General features: G+C 43.2%; 1 protein-coding gene across 1 annotated transcript; it reads right to left on the reverse strand.

Annotated features, from left to right (window-relative positions):
* Positions 1-773: 773 nt before the first annotated feature.
* Positions 774-17,727, reverse strand: LOC137322168 (G-protein coupled receptor family C group 6 member A-like). The gene is made up of 6 exons (XM_067985283.1): positions 17,531-17,727; positions 16,417-16,720; positions 14,041-14,892; positions 11,273-11,476; positions 2,056-2,176; positions 774-1,891 (listed from the first exon to the last, which is right to left on the reverse strand). Exons 1-6 carry the CDS (start codon positions 17,725-17,727, stop codon positions 774-776), a joined length of 2,796 nt encoding a protein of 931 aa, XP_067841384.1.
* Between the last annotated feature and the right edge of the window lie 4,440 nt (positions 17,728-22,167).

Genomic DNA, 22,167 nt, shown 5'->3' on the forward strand with positions numbered 1-22,167 from the left:
ATTGGGAGGGTGTGGTGCTTATAATAGTAAGTCCTGGGATGTTCTCTCAATGACTAATCTTGCTGTCAATCAAATATCTAGCAGTTTTGCATACAGGTGCATGCTAGGACACTCTCCAGTTAACAACAATGGATTTGGGAACATGAGTGAACCAAACACTCAGACAGCTCACATAAGCACAGGCCACCAATGGAAAACATTGTTGCAGACATTTCAAACACAGAGAATGCTATTGTATAGATAAGTTTAATAATGATTTTATAATTTTATATGCCTTTACTATGTTACAAACCTTATTTCGAGTAGGAAGTGCTCAATTTAGTGAAGAAAGCAAAATGGCAACCAAAAGGATTTTCAAAAACAATTGAAGTGATTAGATTGATTCAGCTTTTTAATATTATTTTCATGCAATTTTCAACCCCAAGCAAAACATGTAAAAATGAAACAAAACTAATGTAAAAATACTTTGTAGTTTTACTACATCTTGCAAAATGTGTACTATTTCAGTTAAATCTGACTTGCAGAAACAAAACTTCAATGAACGTAAAAGCCTTGACTTTTTAGAATTAATTCTTGTGTCATCTAGTAACTAAATTACTTTATGTGAATGAAGAATTTCACAATCATCAAAATTACCATTTTTGACCAGCTCATAATGTCATGTAATCCCATTGGAGAAGTAGTCCAAGGTAAATTCACCATTGGAGTTCAAATCAAAGTAATAAACAATCATTTTGACTCTCTCTGCATTTCAGTGTCTTAGTAGAAAATGTTTACCAACTTCCACGTCTTTTTCTGAGGAAGTTTGGGGCGAATATGTGACTCTGGGTAGTTTTGAACATTTTGATGTGCTCTTTATTGAAATGATAAGCTGGACATTCAGGATCAAAATCCAGTGTCACTGGTACAGAAGTGGAGGGCTGTCCTACTATAGAAATATCAGAATCTCTTGTATTTGGGTTTGGACACACAAACTGCCCTCTCCGTTTAAAATACTCCCTCACATGCACCAAATATTTCAACTCAACATTACTTTCTTTCTTGAAACAAATGATATAACAGTTTGGAAAGAAATGGCAGCATAAAATGCCGTAGCTGGATGCTAAAATCGCAACTGACTCAATCGCTGGGAAATACTTGTTAGCTTGTATGTTAATATATGCGGGGACAAAAGAAATCCACACGATTAGGTAAATGAGCATGCTGAATGTAATCAATTTAGCCTCATTGTATTTATCAGGAGCCTTCCTTCCTTTAAAAGCAAGAATGAAGCAGACACATGCAAGAAAAGCGATGTATCCTAACATTATACCAAATGCCACATGGGAACCTTCATCGCATAATAACAAAATGATTTTGGGGAAGTCTTCATATTTCATAATTTGCGGACTATTTAAGCACAACCACGTTGAACAAATGATCACTTGAATTCCAGTTGTAGCTATTATAATGGGCACTGGTTTGAAGACATACTTTATCCTTTTACGGCTAATTGGGTTAAAACTAAAAGCCAAGATGATCCTAATAGATTTCACCAAAATACAGGAAACGCACAAAGTAAAACTTATACCAAAAAGTGGTTGCCGGATTTTACAAATGTAATCAAATGGCTCTCCAATAAAGAATATCACACTGACAAAGTTGAGTAACAATGAGAACAGCATTATGTAACACATCCAACCTCCAGTAGCTTTCACAGCTGGGGTGTGCAGGCTTTTTGTGATTATTGTAGTTATTACACAGATTACAAAAATTCCTAGGCTGGCAGCTGTTAACAGCACAATAGAAGCTATTTCACTCCATCTAAGGAATTCCATAGATCTTTCCTGGCACATTGGACTTCCTGCCTCAGACCAGTGGTCCTTGGGGCACTCTTCACAGAGATTGGAATCTGCAGAGAAAAAGACATTAATGGCAACTGATGGAATCCTATAAAAAAGTAGAATAGAATTTTCTAATGATTTATCAGCATTTGCAAACTGAAGGTCCAGCCAACTATTCTTTGCTTCTTTATTTCACAGATGTTCCATGATGTACACCATTGTTGATTCCTACCATTTCTTGCGGAGTAGTATCCCACTGGACAGGGTGTACACCCATAACAGCAAGGGCTTCTGGGGCTTGTATTCTTCCTCTCTCCAGGCATACAGGTTCGTGAGCAATTAGATAAGATAACCTATGGGAAATACAACACAAAGACACTGCCTAACTGACCAGGCTGATGACTGTGGTGATCATTCTGGTGAACTGTGGTGATCATGGCAGATGTGTTAAACAAATATTTTGTATCTGTCTTCACAGTAGAAGTCACAAAAAACATACCAGAAATAGTGGGGAACCAAGGGTCTAATGAGAGTGAGGAACTTAAAGTAATTAATATCATTAGAGATAAAGTACTTGAGAAACTAATGGGACTAAAAGCTGATAAATCCCCTGGACCTAATGGCCTACAGCCTAGGGTTCTAAAAGAGGTGGCTGCAGAGATAGTGGATGCATTGGTTATGATCTTCCAGAATTCCCTAGATTCTAGAATGGTCCCAGCGGATTAGAAGGTAGCAAATGTAACCCCGCTATTCAAGAAAGGAGGGAGAGAGAAAACAGGGAACTACAGGCCAGTTAGCCTGACATCAATCATCGGGAAAATGCTGGAATCCATTATTAAGGAAGTGGTAACAGGGCACTTAGAAAATCATAATATGATTAGGCAAAGTCAGCATGGTTTTATGAAAGGGAAATCGTGTTTGACAAACCTTTTAGAGTTTTTTGAGGATGTAACTAGCAGGGTAGATGAAGGGGAACCAGTGAATGTAATATAGTTGGATTTTAAAAGGCATTCAATAAGTTGCCACATAAAAGGTTGGGGGTAGCATATTAGCATGGATAGGGGATTGGTTAACGGACAGAAAAGAGAGTAGGAATAAACGGGTCATTTTCAGGTTGGCAGGGGGTAACTAGTGGGGTGCCGCAAGGATCGGTACTTGGGCTTCAACTATTTACAATCTATATTAATGACTTAGAAGAAGGGACCGAGTGTAATATATCCAAGTTTTTTTTTTATTCGTTCATGGGATGTGGGCATTGCTGGCGAGGCCAGCATTTATTGCCCATTCCTAATTGCCCTTGAGAAGGTGGTGGTGAGCCACTGCAGTCCGTGTGGTGAAGTTTCTCCCACAGTGCTGTTAGGAAGGAAGTTCCAGGATTTTGACCCAGCGACAATGAAGGAACGCCGATATATTTGCAAGTCGGGATGGTACGTGACATGGAGGGGAATGTGCTGGTGGTGTTGTTCCCATGTGTCTGCTGCTCTTGTCCTTCTAGATGGTAGAGGTCGTGGGTTTGGGAGGTGCTGTTGAAGAAGCCTTGGCGAGTTGCTGCAGTGCATCCTGTGGATGGTACACACTGCAGCCACAGTGCGCCGGTGGTGAAGGGAGTGAATGTTTCGGTGGGGTGGATGGGGTGCCAATCAAGCAGGCTGCTTGGTCCTGGATGGTGTCGAGCTTCTTGAATGTTATTGGAGCTGCACTCATCCAGGCAAGTGGTGAGTATTCCATCACACTCCTGACTTGTGCCTTGTAGATGGTGGAAAGGCATTGGGGAGTCAGGAGGTGAGTCACTCGCCGCAGAATACCCAGCCTCTGACCTGCTCTCGTAGCCACAGTATTTATATGGCTGGTCCAGTTAAGTTTCAGGTCAATGGTGACCCCCAGGATGTTGACGGTGGGGGATTCAGAGATGGTAATGCCATTGAATGTCAAGGGGAGGTGGTTAGACTCTCTCTTGTTGGAGATGGTCATTGCCTGGCACTTGTCTGGCGCGAATGTTACTTGCCACTTATCAGCCCAAGCCTGGATGTTGTCCAGGTCTTGCTGCATGCAGGCACGGACTGCTTCATTATCTGAGGGCTTGCGAATGCAACTGAACACTGTGCAATCATCAGCGAACATCCCCATTTCTGACCTTATGATGGAGGGAAGGTCATTGATGAAGCAGCTGAAGATGGTTGGGCCGAGGACACTGCCCTGAGGAACTCCTGCAGCAATGCCCTGGGGCTGAGATGACTGGCCTCCAACAACCACTACCATCTTCCTTTGTGCTCGGTATGACTCCAGCCACTGGAGAGTTTTCCCCCTGATTCCCATTGACTTCAATTTTACTAGGGCTTCTTGGTGCCACACTCGGTCAAATGCTGCCTTGATGTCAAGGGCAGTCACTCTCACCTCACCTCTGGAATTCAGCTCTTTTGTCCATGTTTGGACCAAGGCTGTAATGAGGTCTGGAGCCGAGTGGTCCTGGCGGAACCCAAACTGAGCATCGGTGAGCAGGTTATTGGTGAGTAAGTGCCGCTTGATAGCACTGTCGACGACACCTTCCATCACTTTGCTGATGATTGAGAGTAGGCTGATGGGGCGGTAATTGGCCGGTTTGGATTTGTCCTGCTTTTTGTGGACAGAACATACCTGGGCAATTTTCCACATTGTCCGGTAGATGCCAGTGTTGTAGCTGTACTGGAACAGCTTGGCTGGAGGCGGCAGCTAGTTCTGGAGCACAAGTCTTCAGCACTTAAGCCGGGATATTGTCGGGGCCCATAGCCTTTGCTGTATCCAGTGCACTCAGCCGTTTCTTGATATCACGTGGAGTGAATCGAAATGGCTGAAGACTGGCTTCTGTGATGGTGGAGATATCGGGAGGAGGCCGAGATGGATCATCCACTCGGCCCTTCTGGCTGAAGGTGGTTGCAAACACTTCAGCCTTGTCTTTTGCAAGTTTTACAAATATCCAAGTTTGCTGACGATACAAAGCTAGGTGGGAAAATGAGCTGTGAGGAGGACACAAAGGCGGTGATTTTGAAACCCAAGAACGTGAGGGTTGGGGGCGGGTGGGAGTTGAAAATAGCTGTTTTTTTTGGGTCGCAACCTCAAAATTCTTGGACTTTGCATTCTCAGGGGGAAGCCTGTACTTTTACGCACCAACGTTAAATCCAGAAATAAAGCCAGGTTGCGGTCATGACCTAAAGAACAACTATTTTCTACTCCCACCCGCCCCCAACCCACCCCTTCTTGGGGTTTGAAATCACCTCCAAAGAGTGGGCAAGAAGATGGCAGATGGACTATAATGTGAGAAAATGTGAAGTATTCACTGCAGTAGGAAGAATAGAAAAACAGAATTTTTTTTAAATGGTGAGAAACTATTAAATGTTGATGTTCAGAGAGACTTGGGTGTCCTCATACAAGAAACACAAAAAGTTAGCATGCAAGCAATTAGGAAAGCAAATGGAATGTTGGCCTTTATTGCAAGGGGGTTGGAGTACAAGAGTAAGGAAGTCTTACTACAATTGTACAGGGTTTTGGTGAGACCTCACCTGGAGTACTGTTTACAGTTTTGGTCTCCTTATCTAAGGAAGGATATACTTGCCTTAGAGGTGGTGCAGCGAAGGTTCACTAGATTAATTCCTGGGATGAGAGGGTTGTCCTATGAGGCGAGGTTGAGTAGAATGGGCCCATACTCTCTGGAGTTTAGAAGATGAGAGGTGATCTCATTGAAATATATAAGATTATGAGGGAGCTTGACAGGGTAAATGCTGAGAGGTTGTTTCCCATGGCTGGTGAGTCTACAACTAGGGGGCATAGTCACAGGATAAGGGGTCGGGCATTTAAGACTGAGATGAGGAGGTATTTTTTCTACTCAGATGGTTATGAATCTTTTGAATTCTCTACCCCAGAGGGCTGTAGATGCTGAGTCGTTGAGTATATTCAAGGCTGAGATAAACAGATACTTGGACTCTAGGGGAATCAAGGGATATGGGGATTGGGCAGGAAAGTGGAGTTGTGGTCAAAGATCAGCCATGATCTGATTGAATGGCAGAGCAGGCTTGAGGGGCCGTACGGCCTACTCCTGCTTCTATTTCTTATGTTCTTATTCTACTTGGACCAGAGCTTTGTGCAGACTGATCTTATCTTCCCTGGCCTGTCGAACTCAGGGTGATGGGACCTGAGGCCTGCTGCTGAAATACCACGGGGTAAATTTTAACCCCCAAGAAAGGGTGGGCTGGAGGCAGGTGGGCAGTGAAAATATTCAGTTTTCGGAGCGGGACTGCACCCCGGCTCCAACTTAAAGCCGCAAGCCGATATTTGAAGGGCCAATTTAGGTATTTAAACTACTTAAGGCGACTAGCTTTTTGTGTATTGACTTACACAAACCATTTTAACTTCTCCTGAACGTGTCTCCCGTGACCTCTGAAACATGCCTTGGAAATGGAGGCGAGTTGCAGCCGACCCTCATTTGGACCTTTAAACCAGTGATTGACACGTGAATAAAAGGTGAGTTTTTGCATCAGGGGATTCAGTTCTTTCAGACAAACCTCTGACTGGGAGTTCTTTCTGATTAGACTGAGATTTCTTTGTTCACACTCAGAATTCTTGTGTTCAGACATACTTGCCTACATTTTGGACCCCCTCAAACAGACACCATCAGGATGGCGGGGGTGGGGGGGGCGCAATGGATTTATTCAGCACTACATCTGAGGAGGAGGCACATCACCATCCGTGGCAGGCATGAAGGGAGTTCTGGGAGTTGCAGGTGCACATGACAGAGGTGCGCCACAAGGACCTGCAGAAGAGCAAAGAGGGGACAAACGGAGGAGCCGAGGTCGCAGGAGGCATTACCCACGTGAGAGGATCTACAGACAGAGGCTGAGCTTCCTGGACCTCTCTGAGGAGCAGCACCTATGCAGGCTCAGATTGAGTCGCCAGATGGTCACAGACATCTGCAGGCTCCTTCATGCAGAGCTGCTCCCAGTTGGGCCTGGTGGCCACGCATTGCCCGTTGCACTCTAAGTAACCACTGCCCTCAATTTCTTTGCCTCTGGATCCTTCCAGGGCACCACTAGTGACATCTCCAGCGTCTCTCAGTCATCTGCACATAAGTGTATATGACAGGTGACGGAGCATCTGACTACGTGAACTTCCCCATCGACGACATCAGCCAGACTGGTACAGGGCGCAATTGATTGCACACACGTAGCAATCCGAGGACCTGCACAAGAGCCAGGGATGTTCATCAACCGAACGGGATATCACTCCATCATTGCGCAGCTGGTTTGTGACCACCAGAAGAAGTTTGTGCAGGTGTGTGCCAAATTCCCTGGCAGCTGCCATGATTCCTTCATTTTGCACGAGTCCAACATCCCGGCCCTCTTCCACGCACAAGACAGACTTAAGGGCTGGCTCCTTGGAGACAAGGGATACCCACTGTAGATGTGGCTCATGACACCTGTGAGAAACCCCACCAATGAGCCTCAGCAGTGGTACGATGACAGGCACATCACCACCAGGTCTGTCATTGAACAAGCCATAGGAATGCTGGCAATGCGTTTCAGGTGCCTGGATCGATCTGAGGGATCCCTTCAGTACTCACCAGCGAGGGTGTGCAGAATAATAATTGTGTGTTGCATTTCGCTCAGCAGAGAGGGTTACAGGTTGAGGAGCTCGAATGCGCTCATGAAGCATCCTCATCTGTCGGCAGCATTGAAGAGGTTGATGATGGTCGATGAGGAGGAGGAGGAGGACGAAGATGGGCAACCCATCACCAGAGTCACGGTGCACATGGTTGTGATGCCAGGGAGTCACGCATATCTAAGAGGCTCTCATAAGGAGATCTGCAAACTGAAGATAGTGAAGTATTCAGACCGCCTGGAACAAGCACGACCAACAACTCCAGCACCCCCGTCCCCACCTCATCCATTTGCACAAAACGGTCCTTCAACCTCATGTACACCCACTGTAAAAGCACTCAGTGGGTGGCATCAAGTCTTGGTGTTCATGATGAAGCATGTGAAAGGGCGCTTTCACAAAAGGGAATCAAGAATGGGCAAGATGTGGCAGTAGTGCTGACCATTATAATATTTAATGTGCAAGTAAGAAGAAACAAATATAAATGAAAAACATGACATTCCGTCAAACACCCTTGTGCACCATCCGTGGCAGGCATGGCGTGGAGTTCTGGGGGTTGCAGGTGCACAAGACAGAGGTGTGCCACAAGGACCTGCAGAAGAGCAAAGAGGGGACCTTACAAAACCTTAGCCTTCCTCTTCATAGCGCTTCTACGTGGTGCATCCCTGTGGCTTCAGTGGAGGTAGTGGCTGGTTGCTCAGGTCCCTGCCCTGACTGCTGAGATGCTCTTGGCCTATGACCTCGGGGTTTTGGAGCCCCTGAGGGCCCCGCCAAAGACTGCTCCACCTGCACCTGGGCAGGGGCAGACTCGGGCGTTGGGAGAGGAGGCAGCATTGTGGGTACTGGTTGAGGTGGTGGGGGGGCAACGGGTGAGATGTGAGAACACTTTGAGTGGAGTCCTCACTTCCATGTCCCCTTTCGTCATCATTCCTCTCCTGGGCCTGGGCCAGGGCCACATCTCTCCCACTACTCTGCTGGACAGCACCTCGGAGCAGATCTGTGAGGTGTTCTAAGGCCACGGCTAAAGTATCTGTCTGCTTGTTTAAGGCAGCAGGCATCCAGAGTCCGCACAGCCATTGTCACGGCCTGAATGGACTCATTTGAGGGCCATGCTTGAAGCTCAATGGAGGCAGCCACTTTCTCCATCGTAGACATTCCCACACTTACCTGTGCCACCATTCTACTAATGCCGGAGGTGGATTCTTCCATCCGCTCCACTATTGTGGAGAGTGTGGTGACTCGTTTTCCAGTACCTTGCAAAGGTGGAGCTGTACCTCGATCATGCTCACTCTCAACGATGGCCCCCGGGGTTCAGCATTTGCGTCCAGCTGAGCAGAACTTGGAGAGGAGTGCGCCCCCCCGATGTGGACTCTCCACAACTGGCCCTGCCACCATTGTTTGCTTGTGCTCACTTGTGAATGGTGAATCACCAGATGACAACCCAACTATCTGCCTAACAGGACCCACCAAAGTGCCATTATCTGTGCTGGTGCATGGCTGGATGTGATGTGATGGTGCGTCCTCAGAGGAATGGAGCTCCTCTGAGGAATCATCCTCTTCCATGGTGCGTGCCTCTTCATCAATCCTTGAAGGCCCTGGAAGAGAACATAAAGCAATATTAACAATCATCGCAGAAGTTATTTGGAATGAGCATACAGAGGTGTGCAATAGGTCAATCACTGATAACATCAATTCATGATGTGTGTGAGGGATGTTAAAGTTCTGTCACCAGCCATTTGCAGATTGCCAGTCTTGCCATCTCCGACAGGCATCCAACTATGTGGCTGAGATTCAGTGCCTCCTCCTCCACATCTGTTAGGGGCACTATTTGTGGTGGCCCTCTTCCAGTCCTACTCCTCTCCTGTGCATCTTGCACTCTGTTCTCCTACAAGAGGAGACAGAACAGACATGTGAGTGAGTGAGGGTGACGGGGTCACCTGATGGATGCATTGCTTTGAGTACCAATGAAACAGATGCATCAGAGGGTGACTATCAGACAGATTCATCACATTGCATTAGGATTGGGATGAGTGGGAGCGATCGGTTCACAAATGGAGAGGTGAGGAAGTGCCCAGAAAGCGAAGGTAAGTTGGTAATGAGACTTAAGTGGGTGTGAAGAGTGATGTGATGTACTAGGCTTGGCAAGACAGAGTGGGGGTGGGGGGGGGGGGGTTGATGTGCTCCACGGGATGTAGGTGAAAGCTGTACTCACTTTTCCTGACCTGGTTAGGTCATTAAAGCACTTCTTGCATTGCAACCTGGTCCTTGACACCGTGCTACTGCTGCTCAGCTCCTCTACCACCTCCAGCCAGGCCTTCTTGGTAGCAGAGGCAGGGTGCTTCCTTCCATCAGCTGGGTACTGTATCTCCCTCCAGCTCCTCACGCCAGCCAGTAGCAACTCAGGAGAAGAATAATTAAAGCTTACTCCTTTGATGCTGCATCTCTGCACATTTCTTCTTTCTCCCTCAAAATCCATGATTGCAATGGCCCTTTAAATACTCCAGTTCACCGCATACTATACAGTTTTATCATGACTTCCTTTGACTTGTAGTCTACCATTTTTGGCTACATAGTTCATAACTCTAATGGCTTTATTGATTGCGGCTCTGCTCTGGTTGGACATGTTGACTGTTAAGTTCCTAGGTGTCTTTCAACTTCATCCTTAGCTATTTCAATTTCAACACCGTTCATGATGTCGTGTTTCCTACAGTACAACGGTGACTACGCGGCAAAAGTACTTAATTGGTTGTAAAGTGCTTTGCGACATCCTGAGGCTGTGAAAGGTGCCATATAAATGCAAGTTCTTTCTTTCTTTACCATTATTACTTCCAGTGTGCAGCACTTTATACTTGTTCCCATTAAATTGTATTTACCATCGTTCTGTTCACTTACATATTTTGTTCAATTCATTTTGTAATTTCTGAGTTGTATCTTTTGATTACAATGCCGCTCCTAGTTTCCATATCGTCAATTTGCATTGAGTTTTTGAATCCAAGATATTGATGATTGTAGAGGTCCCAACACCAATTTCTGGGGCACTGCACTCAGTACTTCATAGTATCATAGTATCATAGTAGGTATAGCACAGGAGGAGGCCCTCCGGCCCATCGTGCCTGTACCGGCTCTTTGGAAAAGCTATCCAATTAGTCCCACTCCCCTGCTCTTCCCCCATCCTGACATAATTTCTCTGCAAATACCCATTGTTTCCTACCCTTCGACCAATTTATACTGTGACTCCTCACAGCTTTGAGTTTAACTCAATCTTTTGTGTGGAACTTTGTCAAAAGCTTTTTGGAAGGCCATAAGTAACTTACTCTTGAATATTTCAAGGAAAATATTATCCAGGGCCACACATTTTGGTTCACATTACATTTTTTTGCTATTTTAATTGCCAAGCACGCTACATATAAAGGGTAATATGGAAAAAAATAACAAGTATTTTTTAATATTTTAAAATTTGTCTCCTAGCTAGACTTTAAGTCTGAAATTAAGCAAACCAAACAAAGAAGCATTCCTAAAACATGCACTACAAGAAAAAAAAAATCTAGAAATTACTGACAGCAAACTTACTGGATTATTGCTTAATGTCCCAATATGACATTTCCCTGTCTGCTATTTTATTAGAGGCATTAACGTATGTAAAATCAATGGATTAATATTTACATTCAAATAGTGGTAAAATGTCCTATGCTAAATGTTAAATGTTTCTCCGCTGATATTGCAATGGTAATTTCATGTTTGATATAAAATGAATACATAAGAAAATTAATTTTACTCAATTAAACCCACCGCCACCCTTCCCAAAAAATAAATAAGTTAATCACCTTTGTAGTTTTCAGGAAAGTGTAGTCAGTAAAGTTTATTTCACTGTTTACCACATTATAGCCACCAACGGAGACAAACTGTACAGACCCTTTCGCCGTCTTCCAGCTGATTAAATCATATCCATTTCTGAAATCTCCTGAACTGTCAAATTGAAATAGTCCATGTTCTTCCTTGAAGTTAACATCCTTTAGTTCATTAACCAACTGAAAATGAAGCATTCTTTAATTATTTGGCATTTGTATTATTTATGGAACATACAAAGTCAAAAGTTCAAGTTCGTGGAGGCAGAAATCTTTAGGACTCTGGATCTTTGTGACCTCAGTCAAGATCTAACTCAGACAGTGAACACCAAATCCTATTTTTCAAGTGACTCTGAAGGATCATAATTAGTATTACTCTATATTACAAAAAGCTCATATCCATAGACTTGAATTCACTATCTCAAATGTACCACTTGCAACTTTCCCCATGTCTAATTGTTACTTTCACTCTTCTGACCCTTCTAACTGTCCCAGTAAAGTAATTGATGTTGTTCTAGATGTTATGGATGGTGTTGTGCCTCCCTTTTCCACTTTCAGATCTGTTACTACATCTTGGTCAATAATGCCTGTCGTCTTGCTGTCTCATAAAATCTCTGCCTATTACACTCGTTTTTAATCAGTAGGTGCCTCACACATGTGGGAATCTCTCACCATATGTAAATGTCTCTGACTCAAGCTGCTGAGAAATCTATACAAAATTTCTCTTTGCCCACTATGGAGTGCATAAGCTCTGTCTATAAGGACACATCCATGTGTTTAAATCCTTAGGCACAGACTAGTAGAGTTAAGTCCTAGTGAGGAAGATTTTCTTTTCTTGCACATGTGTGCTAAATAATCACCAGTGGAGGGGAAGGAGGAATATCGAGCAGGGAGGATCACATGCCCATAATGGACCCCCACTTCCCCCAATTTTCTCTCCATTTAAATTAATGGATGAAAAATTGGGCAGGCTATATTATGGCCGTGTGATCCTCCCCACCTGATCTTTCTCTATGAGCTCCATCCAGATGATTATTTAACATGCAACTACAAAAATGTAAAATCTGTCCCAGTGACTCCCAAATGTGCACACAGATACTGCTGGAGTTTAATCAGCTAAAACTGTGTACAATACCAGAACAAACAACTGGTACAGTCTCTGCTGGTTGTCCAGCCAGGACCATCTTCTCTGTTGGCTTACAGAGCTTTCTGAAACTGAAAGGGAAGAATCACATGGATTTTTGGGCCACTCTCTTACCTGCTATTCCTCCTCCTTATATCCCCACAGCTATAATCATTATGAATCTTCAATGCTAATTCAAAGTGAACTGGACAGTATAAATCGTCATTTAGTAAGGCACGGATTAATCAAGGACAGTCAGCATGGATTTGTTAAGGGAAGGTCGTGCCTGACTAACTTGATTGAATTTTTTGAAGAGGTAACAAGGAGGGTCGATGAGGGTAGTGTGTTTGATGTAATGTACATGGATTTTAGCAAGGCTTTTGACAAGGTCTCACATGGCAGACTGGTCAGGCAAGTAAAAGCCCATGGGATCAAAGGGAAAGTGGCAAGTTGGATCCAAAATTAGTTCAGTGGCAGGAAGCAAAGGGTAATGGTCGACAGGTATTTTTGTGACGGGAAGACTGTTTCCAGTGGGGTTCCGCAGGGCTCAGTATTAGGTCCCTTGCTTTTTGTGGTATATATCAACGATTTGGACTTAAATGTAGGAAGCATGATTAAGAAGTTTGCAGATGATACAAAAATTCACCATGTGGTTGATAGTGAGGTAGAAAGCTGTAAATTGCAGGAAGATATCAACGGACTGGTCAGGCGGGCAGAAAAGTGGCAAATGGAATTCAATTTGGAGAAGTGTGAGGTAATGCATTTAGGGAGGGCAAACAAGGCATGGGAATACGCAATAAATGGGAGGATACTGTGAGGTGTAGAGGAAGAGAGGGACCTTGGAGTGCATGTCCAGAGATCCCTGAAGGTAGCAGGACAAGTACATAAGGTAGTTAAAAAGGCATACAGGATACTTATATTCTATGCCTTGGCTAATAAAGAAAGGAGCAGTAAGGTTATGCTAGAACTGTATGAAATACTAGTTAGACCACAGCTTGAGTACTGCGTACAGTTCTGGTCACCACATTGCAGGAAAGTTGTGATTGCACTAGAGAGGGCACAGAGGAGATTTACGAGGATGTTGTCAGGACTGGAGAATTTTAGCTATGAGGAAAGACTGGATAGGCTGGGGTTGTTTTCATTGGAACAGAGGAGGCAGAGCGGTGATTTAATTCATGAGTATAAAATTATGAGAGATCAAGACAGAGTGGATAGGAAGGACCTAGTTCCCTTAGCAGAGGGGTCAGTGACCAGGGGGCATAGATTTAAAGTAATTGGTAGAAAGATTAGAGGGGAGCTGAGGAGAATTTTTTTTCACCCAGAGGGTGGTGGGGGTCTGGAACTCACTGCCTGAAAGGGTGGTAGGGTGGTAGAAGCAGAAACCCTCAACTCATTTAAAAAGTACTTGGATGTGCACTTGAAGTGCTGTAACCTACAGGGCTATGGACCAAGTGCTGAAAAGTGGGAATAAGCTGGATAGCTTTTTTTCGGCCAGCACAGCCACAATGGGCTGAATGGCTTCCTTCTGTGCCATAACTTTCTATGATTCTATGGAACATTTGACTAAGTTTATTTAAATAGCTTTCTCAATAAATTTACAAGAAAAGAACTTAAACTTATTTACCTGCCAGGGTTGAAGATTCATATTTCCATTACAATTTCTTTGACCACAATTGAGGATCCTCTGCAGAGCATGAGCTATGGCAGTGATGGCTAAATACACTCCATAGGTGATGCCTGGATTAATATTTTCAATTAAATCATGATCTTTCAGAGAGTTGTTTGCTTTGGTACAAACACAATGAGACACCAAATTACTGCTGTGTTTGTACTGCTGTGAGTTTGCATCACATGTCCCTGTGTCCCTAACACATTCACCTGAGCAGTTTAAATAGAGTTTCTTGTATTCTTCAATGAACCTGTTGACACCTTTGGGACATAGATCCAACTTTTCTAAGTAGTCAACAAAGTTTGGAATGGTTCCATTTTTGAAGGAAAAGCCAAAGATGTTGCCAACTTTTTCAATATGATGCAAGCTGGCAACCTGTCTAGAAGTAGACCAGGAATCACTGGCAATCCACGTCTTACTAACATTCTGGTTAATTACTGCAGTGAACAGTTTGATGACAATTGGCACCTGTGCAAATAAAATAATAACTTCAGCTGATGAATTCTTAATAGTTTCAGCCAATTGATCTATTCTCATTTCATCTACATGCTGGTGATTAATATAACTTGGGATACGTTTATGAAAAGCAACACATATATTAAACTTCCCTGCATTTGTGATAAAACGGTTCATTCCAGCCTGGCCATAATCATCATCGCTGCCAACCACTCCAACCCAGTTCCATTTAAAATCATTGACAAGTTTAGCCATAGCTTCAGTTTGATGGACGTCACTTGGAATAGTCCGGAAAAATGATGCAAATCTCACTTTATCACTTAGAATTTCGGCAGATGCTCCATAACTGACCTGTCAAAAGATCAAAATAGAAAATATGCCTTTGGATATCCTGAAATATACTATGCTGTTTAATTGATGTACAAATATTTTGTCCAATATAGATGAATACATTAGTTATTTAAAAAATGGTAATAATATGAGGCAGTTCTTCACAAAATCTAGGTGATAATCGAGGAGTATTATAAATAAAGTTCCTCATTTTGAGTTCTTACTTTCTCAGGAAATTTCAGTTTTTGTTTAAAGGAATTTAAATCCAGTCAAAAATCAAGGTAAGTAATAAATGCTCTATTTTTTGGATGCAAATAGGAGGGTTCAGAGGAAATTTAATGTTATAGAAAAAACAACTTTTGCAGATTTAAGCACTAAAGCCCTGAAATTGCTGGACTCTAGCTCTGTTGGTGTAAGTGCAGTGGAGCAGGACTTCTGGGTGTCCATGGCGGTAGACCCCTAACCCCATTAGAAATGCAGGGATCAGCTGATTTTAATATTGATGGGCAGGATATAGATCAGAGTCCTACCAGCAATAGAGCAATTAAAGCCATGAAGGCCAGGAAAACTCAGGAGGAGAGCAGATAAGGCTGGAGTTCAAGACCCCCCAAAAAAAATTAAAAGAGTTGTGGCATGCTAAAGGGGGCAGAGCACTGGAGAAGACACAGAGATGCACCTGTAAAATGGAGCAAAGCAGAGAGCTTCAAACTTTACAGACTCCAATGTGAATATACTGCTGGGTGAAATAAAGCAAAGAAGGGGTGGCATTCTAGGCTCTGGGAGACAAGAAATCTGCCAATGTGATGTAGACGTAGGTAGCAGTGGCAATAAGTGTTACCTCCATAACCACAAGGACCCCTTGCAATGTCAGAAAAAATTTAATGATCTGACACGGACAATAAAAGTAAGTGACATGTCAACTAAGTACAGGACTACCTGGTGAGACCCTCAGAAAGAAGCTATCACTCTCTACCCTCAATGATTAGGAAGTACATTATGGGGTTTTATAGAACATATATTCCTCCACACACCATGTGTCTCTCATGTTAGCCCTTAAAAGTTCACCTTCCATGTCCAAATATGAATACAGCTCCTTCCGTTTAATTCGTAAACAACCAAGACTGCTGCTGCCATATCAAATGTAGGCATTATTCTCTCAGAAGAAATTAGCGCACAATGCTACAAAACAGCAGCCTACGATGGAGGACCCCTGACATCTTGCATTTATTTATCTGAGCAGCTGAGAGTCATATCTTCCTGTATTCTTAACACAGAATAAATTGAAGAAAAAGGAGGCACAGTATCAGTGGAGCATACTGTACAAGCTAGTAGGAACTTGTTGAGAATAACATAAGCATTGAATGAAAAAATGGACATTTGTTCTATCAACTCCACTCCTTGCATAGACCATGCACAATCTGGTCTGTCATAGCTTATAGTTTTACTCAGTTTTAATGTCAAAATATAAGGTAGGAACATATCACTTACTGCCAACATTTAAATGCAACTTTATATTTTAGACATATGAGAATAAGTAATACATACCTGTGGGATGAGGAACAGTTTTAGTACCCTTGCAACTACAATCGATATTTCTGAGTGTGCATCCCCAACAACTGCTTTTACACTTGGTACATAGTCTGTGTAATTGCAGTGAACTTCAACACTGCTGTCCGAGGAATTAAATTTGGAAAGAAACCTTGTGGTCGCTTGTATTGCAGCGATGGCATCAGAGCAGCTGTCATAAATTTCATATCCAAGTTTGACACCCGGTAGCAAAGTAGAATTGTTTATCTGCTCTATGCTATATATCATCGCCTGGGCTTGGAGAAATGTGGACAGGTCAAATCTAGACAATATAAAAACATAAAAACATTTACAATTTGCATATTTTGAAGCTTTACTCAACATTGATATTTTACTCAACGGCTAAAACATCCTTTAAAACTTCTTTTTATTTGCAGACTTATTTGTATGTGCGCTCACTCATATTTACTTATGTTTTATTTGACAAACTGGTCCTGCCCACTTCTTAAGATACAATCATACTGAAAATTCCACCAGCAGAAAGTTAAGACATCCAATCAGCAGGCAGTTGCATTTATTTGTATTTACCAGCCTAAACTACTTGAGTTATGTAGCACTCACTGTAATTAATTCAAATTGTATAATATACATTGCAGTAATATGATTACTTGACATAAATACGTGCATTCTTGCCCGGTCCACAAGTGAACTCAAAGGGGCCTAATTGTGTTAGCATCTCAAACTGGGCTCGATTCCGGCGGTGCTACAAAACTAAATTCAACCTTGGACCTCACCATCATAATTCAGGAGAGCTGTGGGTGCATGTAGTGCAAAAGTACTACCATCTAGCCAAGATGACTTAATCAATCTCGTCCTAATGGATCTTTAGTCTGTTGCTTTCAATTATGGATCTATTCATAAGCTAAAACACATTTGTTTGTTTAATTAACGCCAATAACATGCGATTTTCAAAAGTTACACAAGTTATTTGAACGTGCAATTGTGCATAATTCAGTTAATGTTTTGTATAACATCCGCAAAAGTTGCATTATATTTATTCAAAATAATGACAACGATCCTCCTCCTGAACTTCTAAACAAAGTCTAAGAAAACATAATGATACAAAACTCACCCCGAGCAGTATAATGGTCCCGGCTGAGTCCGGTTCGCCAAGTTTTCTACCTTTTCATGGACTGGAAAGAGTCCTCCGATGATGATGTCTCCTGGAGCTTTGGCCCCTACGATATCATCAGGGATATCACAAAGTCTGACTGGGTGGAAAAGTGAAGCCCAGCAAGAAACTGCGAGTGTGACAAGAGTGGAAAACATGTTCAACAATTCATCAGCGCATCAAGCTGAATCTGAACTTAGAAAAGGAACATAAACAGGTATGTACACAATGGCAAAAATGTGAAGCACACTGAATTCTAATATAACAAAGCACTAACTATACCTGCTTTTATTGGTGTTCCTCAGGGAGGGGCTAGTAGGATTGAGTCCCTGTGGCAGTGCATGTTCCAGTCTCCATTCTCCATTGATTAATAAATAAAGTTAATTAAGCTTGTCATTAAGCAAAACCATTGAGCAATTGGTTGCCTGAGATGTTAAATATTGAGTGATCACATGAAATAAGCACTTCAGAAAAATACTTTCTACCTACACCACACAGAACAATAAACTGAATTAGTGCGACAACAACTATCTATATAATATCCTATTAAAATCCTTGAGTTTTTGTGATAAAGTAACACTTCAATCATTCCTCTGTGACACAACAATATTAGTTTCAATGGGATAAGGTCCCAGTCACACCTCCAGTATACACTTCCTCCATATCTCCTTATGTGGCTCAGTGTCAAATTTTGTTTGATAACTCTCCTCCGAAGCTCTTTGGGACTTTTTATAATGTTAAAGGCGCTATATAAAGACAAGTTGTTGTTGTTGTTCAGTGTGTGTTTGTGTAGCCCTGATTTCAACCTGGCACGAGAATCAGGTGGACGAGGGCATAAGGCGAGCACCAAACCCCCTGACCTTGACACCATGAGGGCTGGGCAATTTTAACTCCTGGGTCTCGTTTGCATGCTGCCCGCCCAAAACGTGTGTGTGGATGATATCAGCAACATCCAGATGTTATGATTCTCATTACGCCCATTCTTGGCATGCACCTATGGTGCCTGGAAGAGCCCAGGTATATATCGTTCTTGGAAAGAAGATGAGCCTTCATATTCTTTGCTTATCCTTCGATTCACTTTCTCACTTGAAGCTCTTTTTTATTGAACTGAGTTGCAGTGTTCTACTAGACATTCTGGAAAGCTAAGGGCATAAAGCCTTGTGGACACCAGTCATACAGATTGGGGGAAATTCATCTCACTGCTCCTAGCACAAATTCTTAAAGATACAGTGCCCCAGTTATACTTCCTATGGGATGATGGCAATATCCTATTTATATGTGTAGGGAATGGAGAAGCCCGTAACCATGATAGGTAATCTAACATTTATGGGTCAACTACCTTTGTCCCCAGTTGCAAATTAATATGCCACCTAATATAAATGAATACGAAAGACTGTTTAGGGCCTCCTGGAATGTTGAGGATACATTTTCATCTCTCAGCACATTTGTTATTGGTTAAGCTCCCCTCGCAATATTCACAGACAAAAATAAATTTAAGAATTACAGCCCTGTAACTCCACATAGTGGGGGTAATTTTGACTTTGTGTGATAGTGTAAAACGGGTGATAGCTAATCGTCAGCCCGTTTTACATCTTTCCCGATTTTTATTTCCATTGAAGTCAAGGGGTTGCCGATTCACTATTACCCTTTTACACTATCACACAAAGTCAAAATTACCCCCATGAATTGAGCCAGATTTGTGCCAATGTGTCTGGAGTTACACAGGAGTTCATTATACAACTGAATTTGCCAGAATTTCCTAGGTCAGCTGATTTGCAAATCCACTGGAGTCCGATTAGAGTGCAGCCTTTAAAAAGGCAAGGCTGGTTGAAGATTGCAGTAGCAGGCTGGGGAAATAGCAGATAAATAGGAAAGTGTTTGGATCACTGCGTTCATTGTCAGGTAGCTGCACTGGATGGCTTATGTGTGACCTTGTCCTATTTTTCAAGAATATCTTCCACTGGAGGATCTGGCACAGTTAGCTGAGGAATGGACAAGGGCTTTGCAAGGAGGAAGAAAAGAAGAGCTCACAAATTCAATGAGATTGATCTACAAACTGTCCTTATGAAGAGCGAACAGAGGAGAGACATGGATAGTATCTCCATGAGAAGAATTGTCAGAAAAATGTCTCTTGTGCCATGTGGGGGGAGGTGGCAATGGCATTGAGTGCCAACTCCTTCAGCCGCAGACCTGCAGACTGAAGTCTAGAGAAATTCATTGACATGACCAAAGTAGGCAAGGTAACACACCATCCACTCTCCCTTTTCTTTCTAGCACCAGCACACATTACACCATCTAAAATTAAGAGCTGTACAATTAACCCTTCGCATTGCACTTTGGTTAAAGGAGGCACAAAATAGGGATCTTACGGTATGTCCCACCATTTCCTCTAACAGTACATGCACAGCATTAACACCCCTGCCTCCACTTTAACAGGGTGATACCCCAAATCTATTACAGTCCAATACCACTTGAAAGACATTCCTCAATTACTGGCCTTCACCTAATTCACTCAGTCTTGTTGCTGGAGAAATTGAGGCACAATGCCTGCGAGGCCAGGATACTGGAGAGGACATCCTTAACATTAACGATCTCACTCCCTATGACATGCCATGGAGATGCTGAGAAGGCACTCTACTCCTGCTATGGGAAACGGTAAGTGCCAGAGCCAGATTAATGGCTGCACACCTATACACTTGTCACAGCAGACCTGCGAAACAGCTCACAGCCACAAATTTTCACTCCCTTCTCCGTCCTTACTCCAAACAGGGCGTTGCTCACCCATTTTTAGCTTGTACTCTCTTTTCCTGCCTATCTGCAACAGGGGTTGGAGGATGTGGAAGAAGAGGAAGATGATGATGATGATGAGGCGGAGGAGCAGGAGGACAGACGGTACTTCTTCCTTGTCGGTTATGTGGATGAAAAAGAATCGGATAATGATGAAAAAAGAAGAGGAGGTCAAGGTCAAGCCTACTCATGAATTCCTGGACCAAGATCATGTCCTGAGCTCTTCTGCCACAATCCCCTCAATCTCACCCCGTGCATCATTTGCTTTTTCACTACCATGCACCAGCTCAGATACTTGTGCTCAGGGGGAATTAGATGGTGGCTGTGCAGATGTGGCACCAAATAATACTCAGAACATGAAGGAGTCAGAGGAGTGGGTGAGGTTGTGCGGGGAGGGAGAGGGAAGGCTACAGAACGTAAGGATGGGGCAGGGAATGAGTAGGGCCTGAGGGTGGGATCGAGTGACAGTGATTTGCATGGTCAGGGGAAGGTCCCTCGATTTGCATTAAATGGTGGGCGCTCATGTCATTAGAGGTGCATCGAGGGTACCTGCCTGCCCCCACATCCCAGAAAATTGCCATCCTCCTAAGTGGCTTCATTTAGTTAGGGGTTGGGAGGGAGGGTGAATTTGAAACATTTTTATATTTAAAATATGCCCTGACTTTTAAAAAAAATCTAAATTATGACAACAGAGACATGCCAGGTCAGGTCTTGTCTCCAGGCCACTTCAGTGACATAATGGGGTGGAGGAGAGGAGCACCATGTATCTTTCAGTAGATCATTCATTGCAAGGGGGGTTGTAAGAACATAAGAACATAAGAAATAGGAGCAGGAGTAGGCCAATCGGCCCCTCGAGCCTGCTCCGCCATTCAATAAGATCATGGCTGATCTGATCCTAACCTCAAATCTAAATTCATGTCCAATTTCCTGCCCGCTCCCCGTAACCCCTAATTCCCTTTACTTCCAGGAAACTGTCTATTTCTGTTTTAAATTTATTTAATGATGTAGCTTCCACAGCTTCCTGGGGCAGCAAATTCCACAGACCTACTACCCTCTGAGTGAAGAAGTTTCTCCTCATCTCAGTTTTGAAAGAGCAGCCCCTTATTCTAAGATTATGCCCCCTCGTTCTAGTTTCACCCATCCTTGGGAACATCCTTACCGCATCCACCCGATCAAGCCCCGTCACAATCTTATATGTTTCAATAAGATCGCCTCTCATTCTTCTGAACTCCAATGAATAGAGTCCCAATCTACTCAACCTCTCCTCATATGTCCACCCCCTCATCCCCAGGATTAACTGAGTGAACCTTCTTTGTACTGCCTCGAGAGCAAGTATGTCTTTTGTGTTCCTGACCAACCCGGAAACTAATCCAGCATTACCTGCAACGAGTACTATGAACACAAAGCACTTTTCCTAGACTTTCCTTTTTAAAAAAAAGCAGTACACAGATGAGGAGCATCTTCTCCCATCCCATCAACAGTGATTCCATCCACCCAATTAACATATTTTGTCCATGTGGACATTTAACTTTACTCGCAGTTTAGATGCATAGTACAAAATGGGTTAACCTGGTGGAGGTCTACCATTGAAAAGTGAAAATGAAAATCATTAAGCTGCTTTAAAACAAAATTTAAAGTGAGTGAATAATGTTTTTCTCCTTTTGTGTGCAGCAAGAAGCCTTGCTTACTGTTTTGGATAACAGCACAACCCAGGATTTAAAAGGGGAGTAGCAGAGCCAGCATTGATGTTGAGAGTTGGAAGGGAGGGACCAGTGGGAGTTGGCCTTGAAGTCGGGAGTTGGGGTGTTACC

The sequence above is a fragment of the Heptranchias perlo genome, chromosome 5 (genome assembly GCF_035084215.1).
Source record: "Heptranchias perlo isolate sHepPer1 chromosome 5, sHepPer1.hap1, whole genome shotgun sequence".
In the NCBI taxonomy this organism is placed as follows: domain Eukaryota; kingdom Metazoa; phylum Chordata; class Chondrichthyes; order Hexanchiformes; family Hexanchidae; genus Heptranchias; species Heptranchias perlo.

What these genes read in the sequence shown, in the direction of transcription:
- LOC137322168 (XM_067985283.1), bottom strand. Translation starts at nt 17,727, where the DNA reads ATGTTTTCCACTCTTGTCACACTCGCAGTTTCTTGCTGGGCTTCACTT. An exon ending in GGACCATTATACTGCTCGGG is followed by an intron (nt 16,721 to 17,530) that starts GTGAGTTTTGTA and finishes TATATTGTCTAG; the next exon opens with ATTTGACCTGTCCACATTTC. An exon ending in AACTGTTCCTCATCCCACAG is followed by an intron (nt 14,893 to 16,416) that starts GTATGTATTACT and finishes ATCTTTTGACAG; the next exon opens with GTCAGTTATGGAGCATCTGC.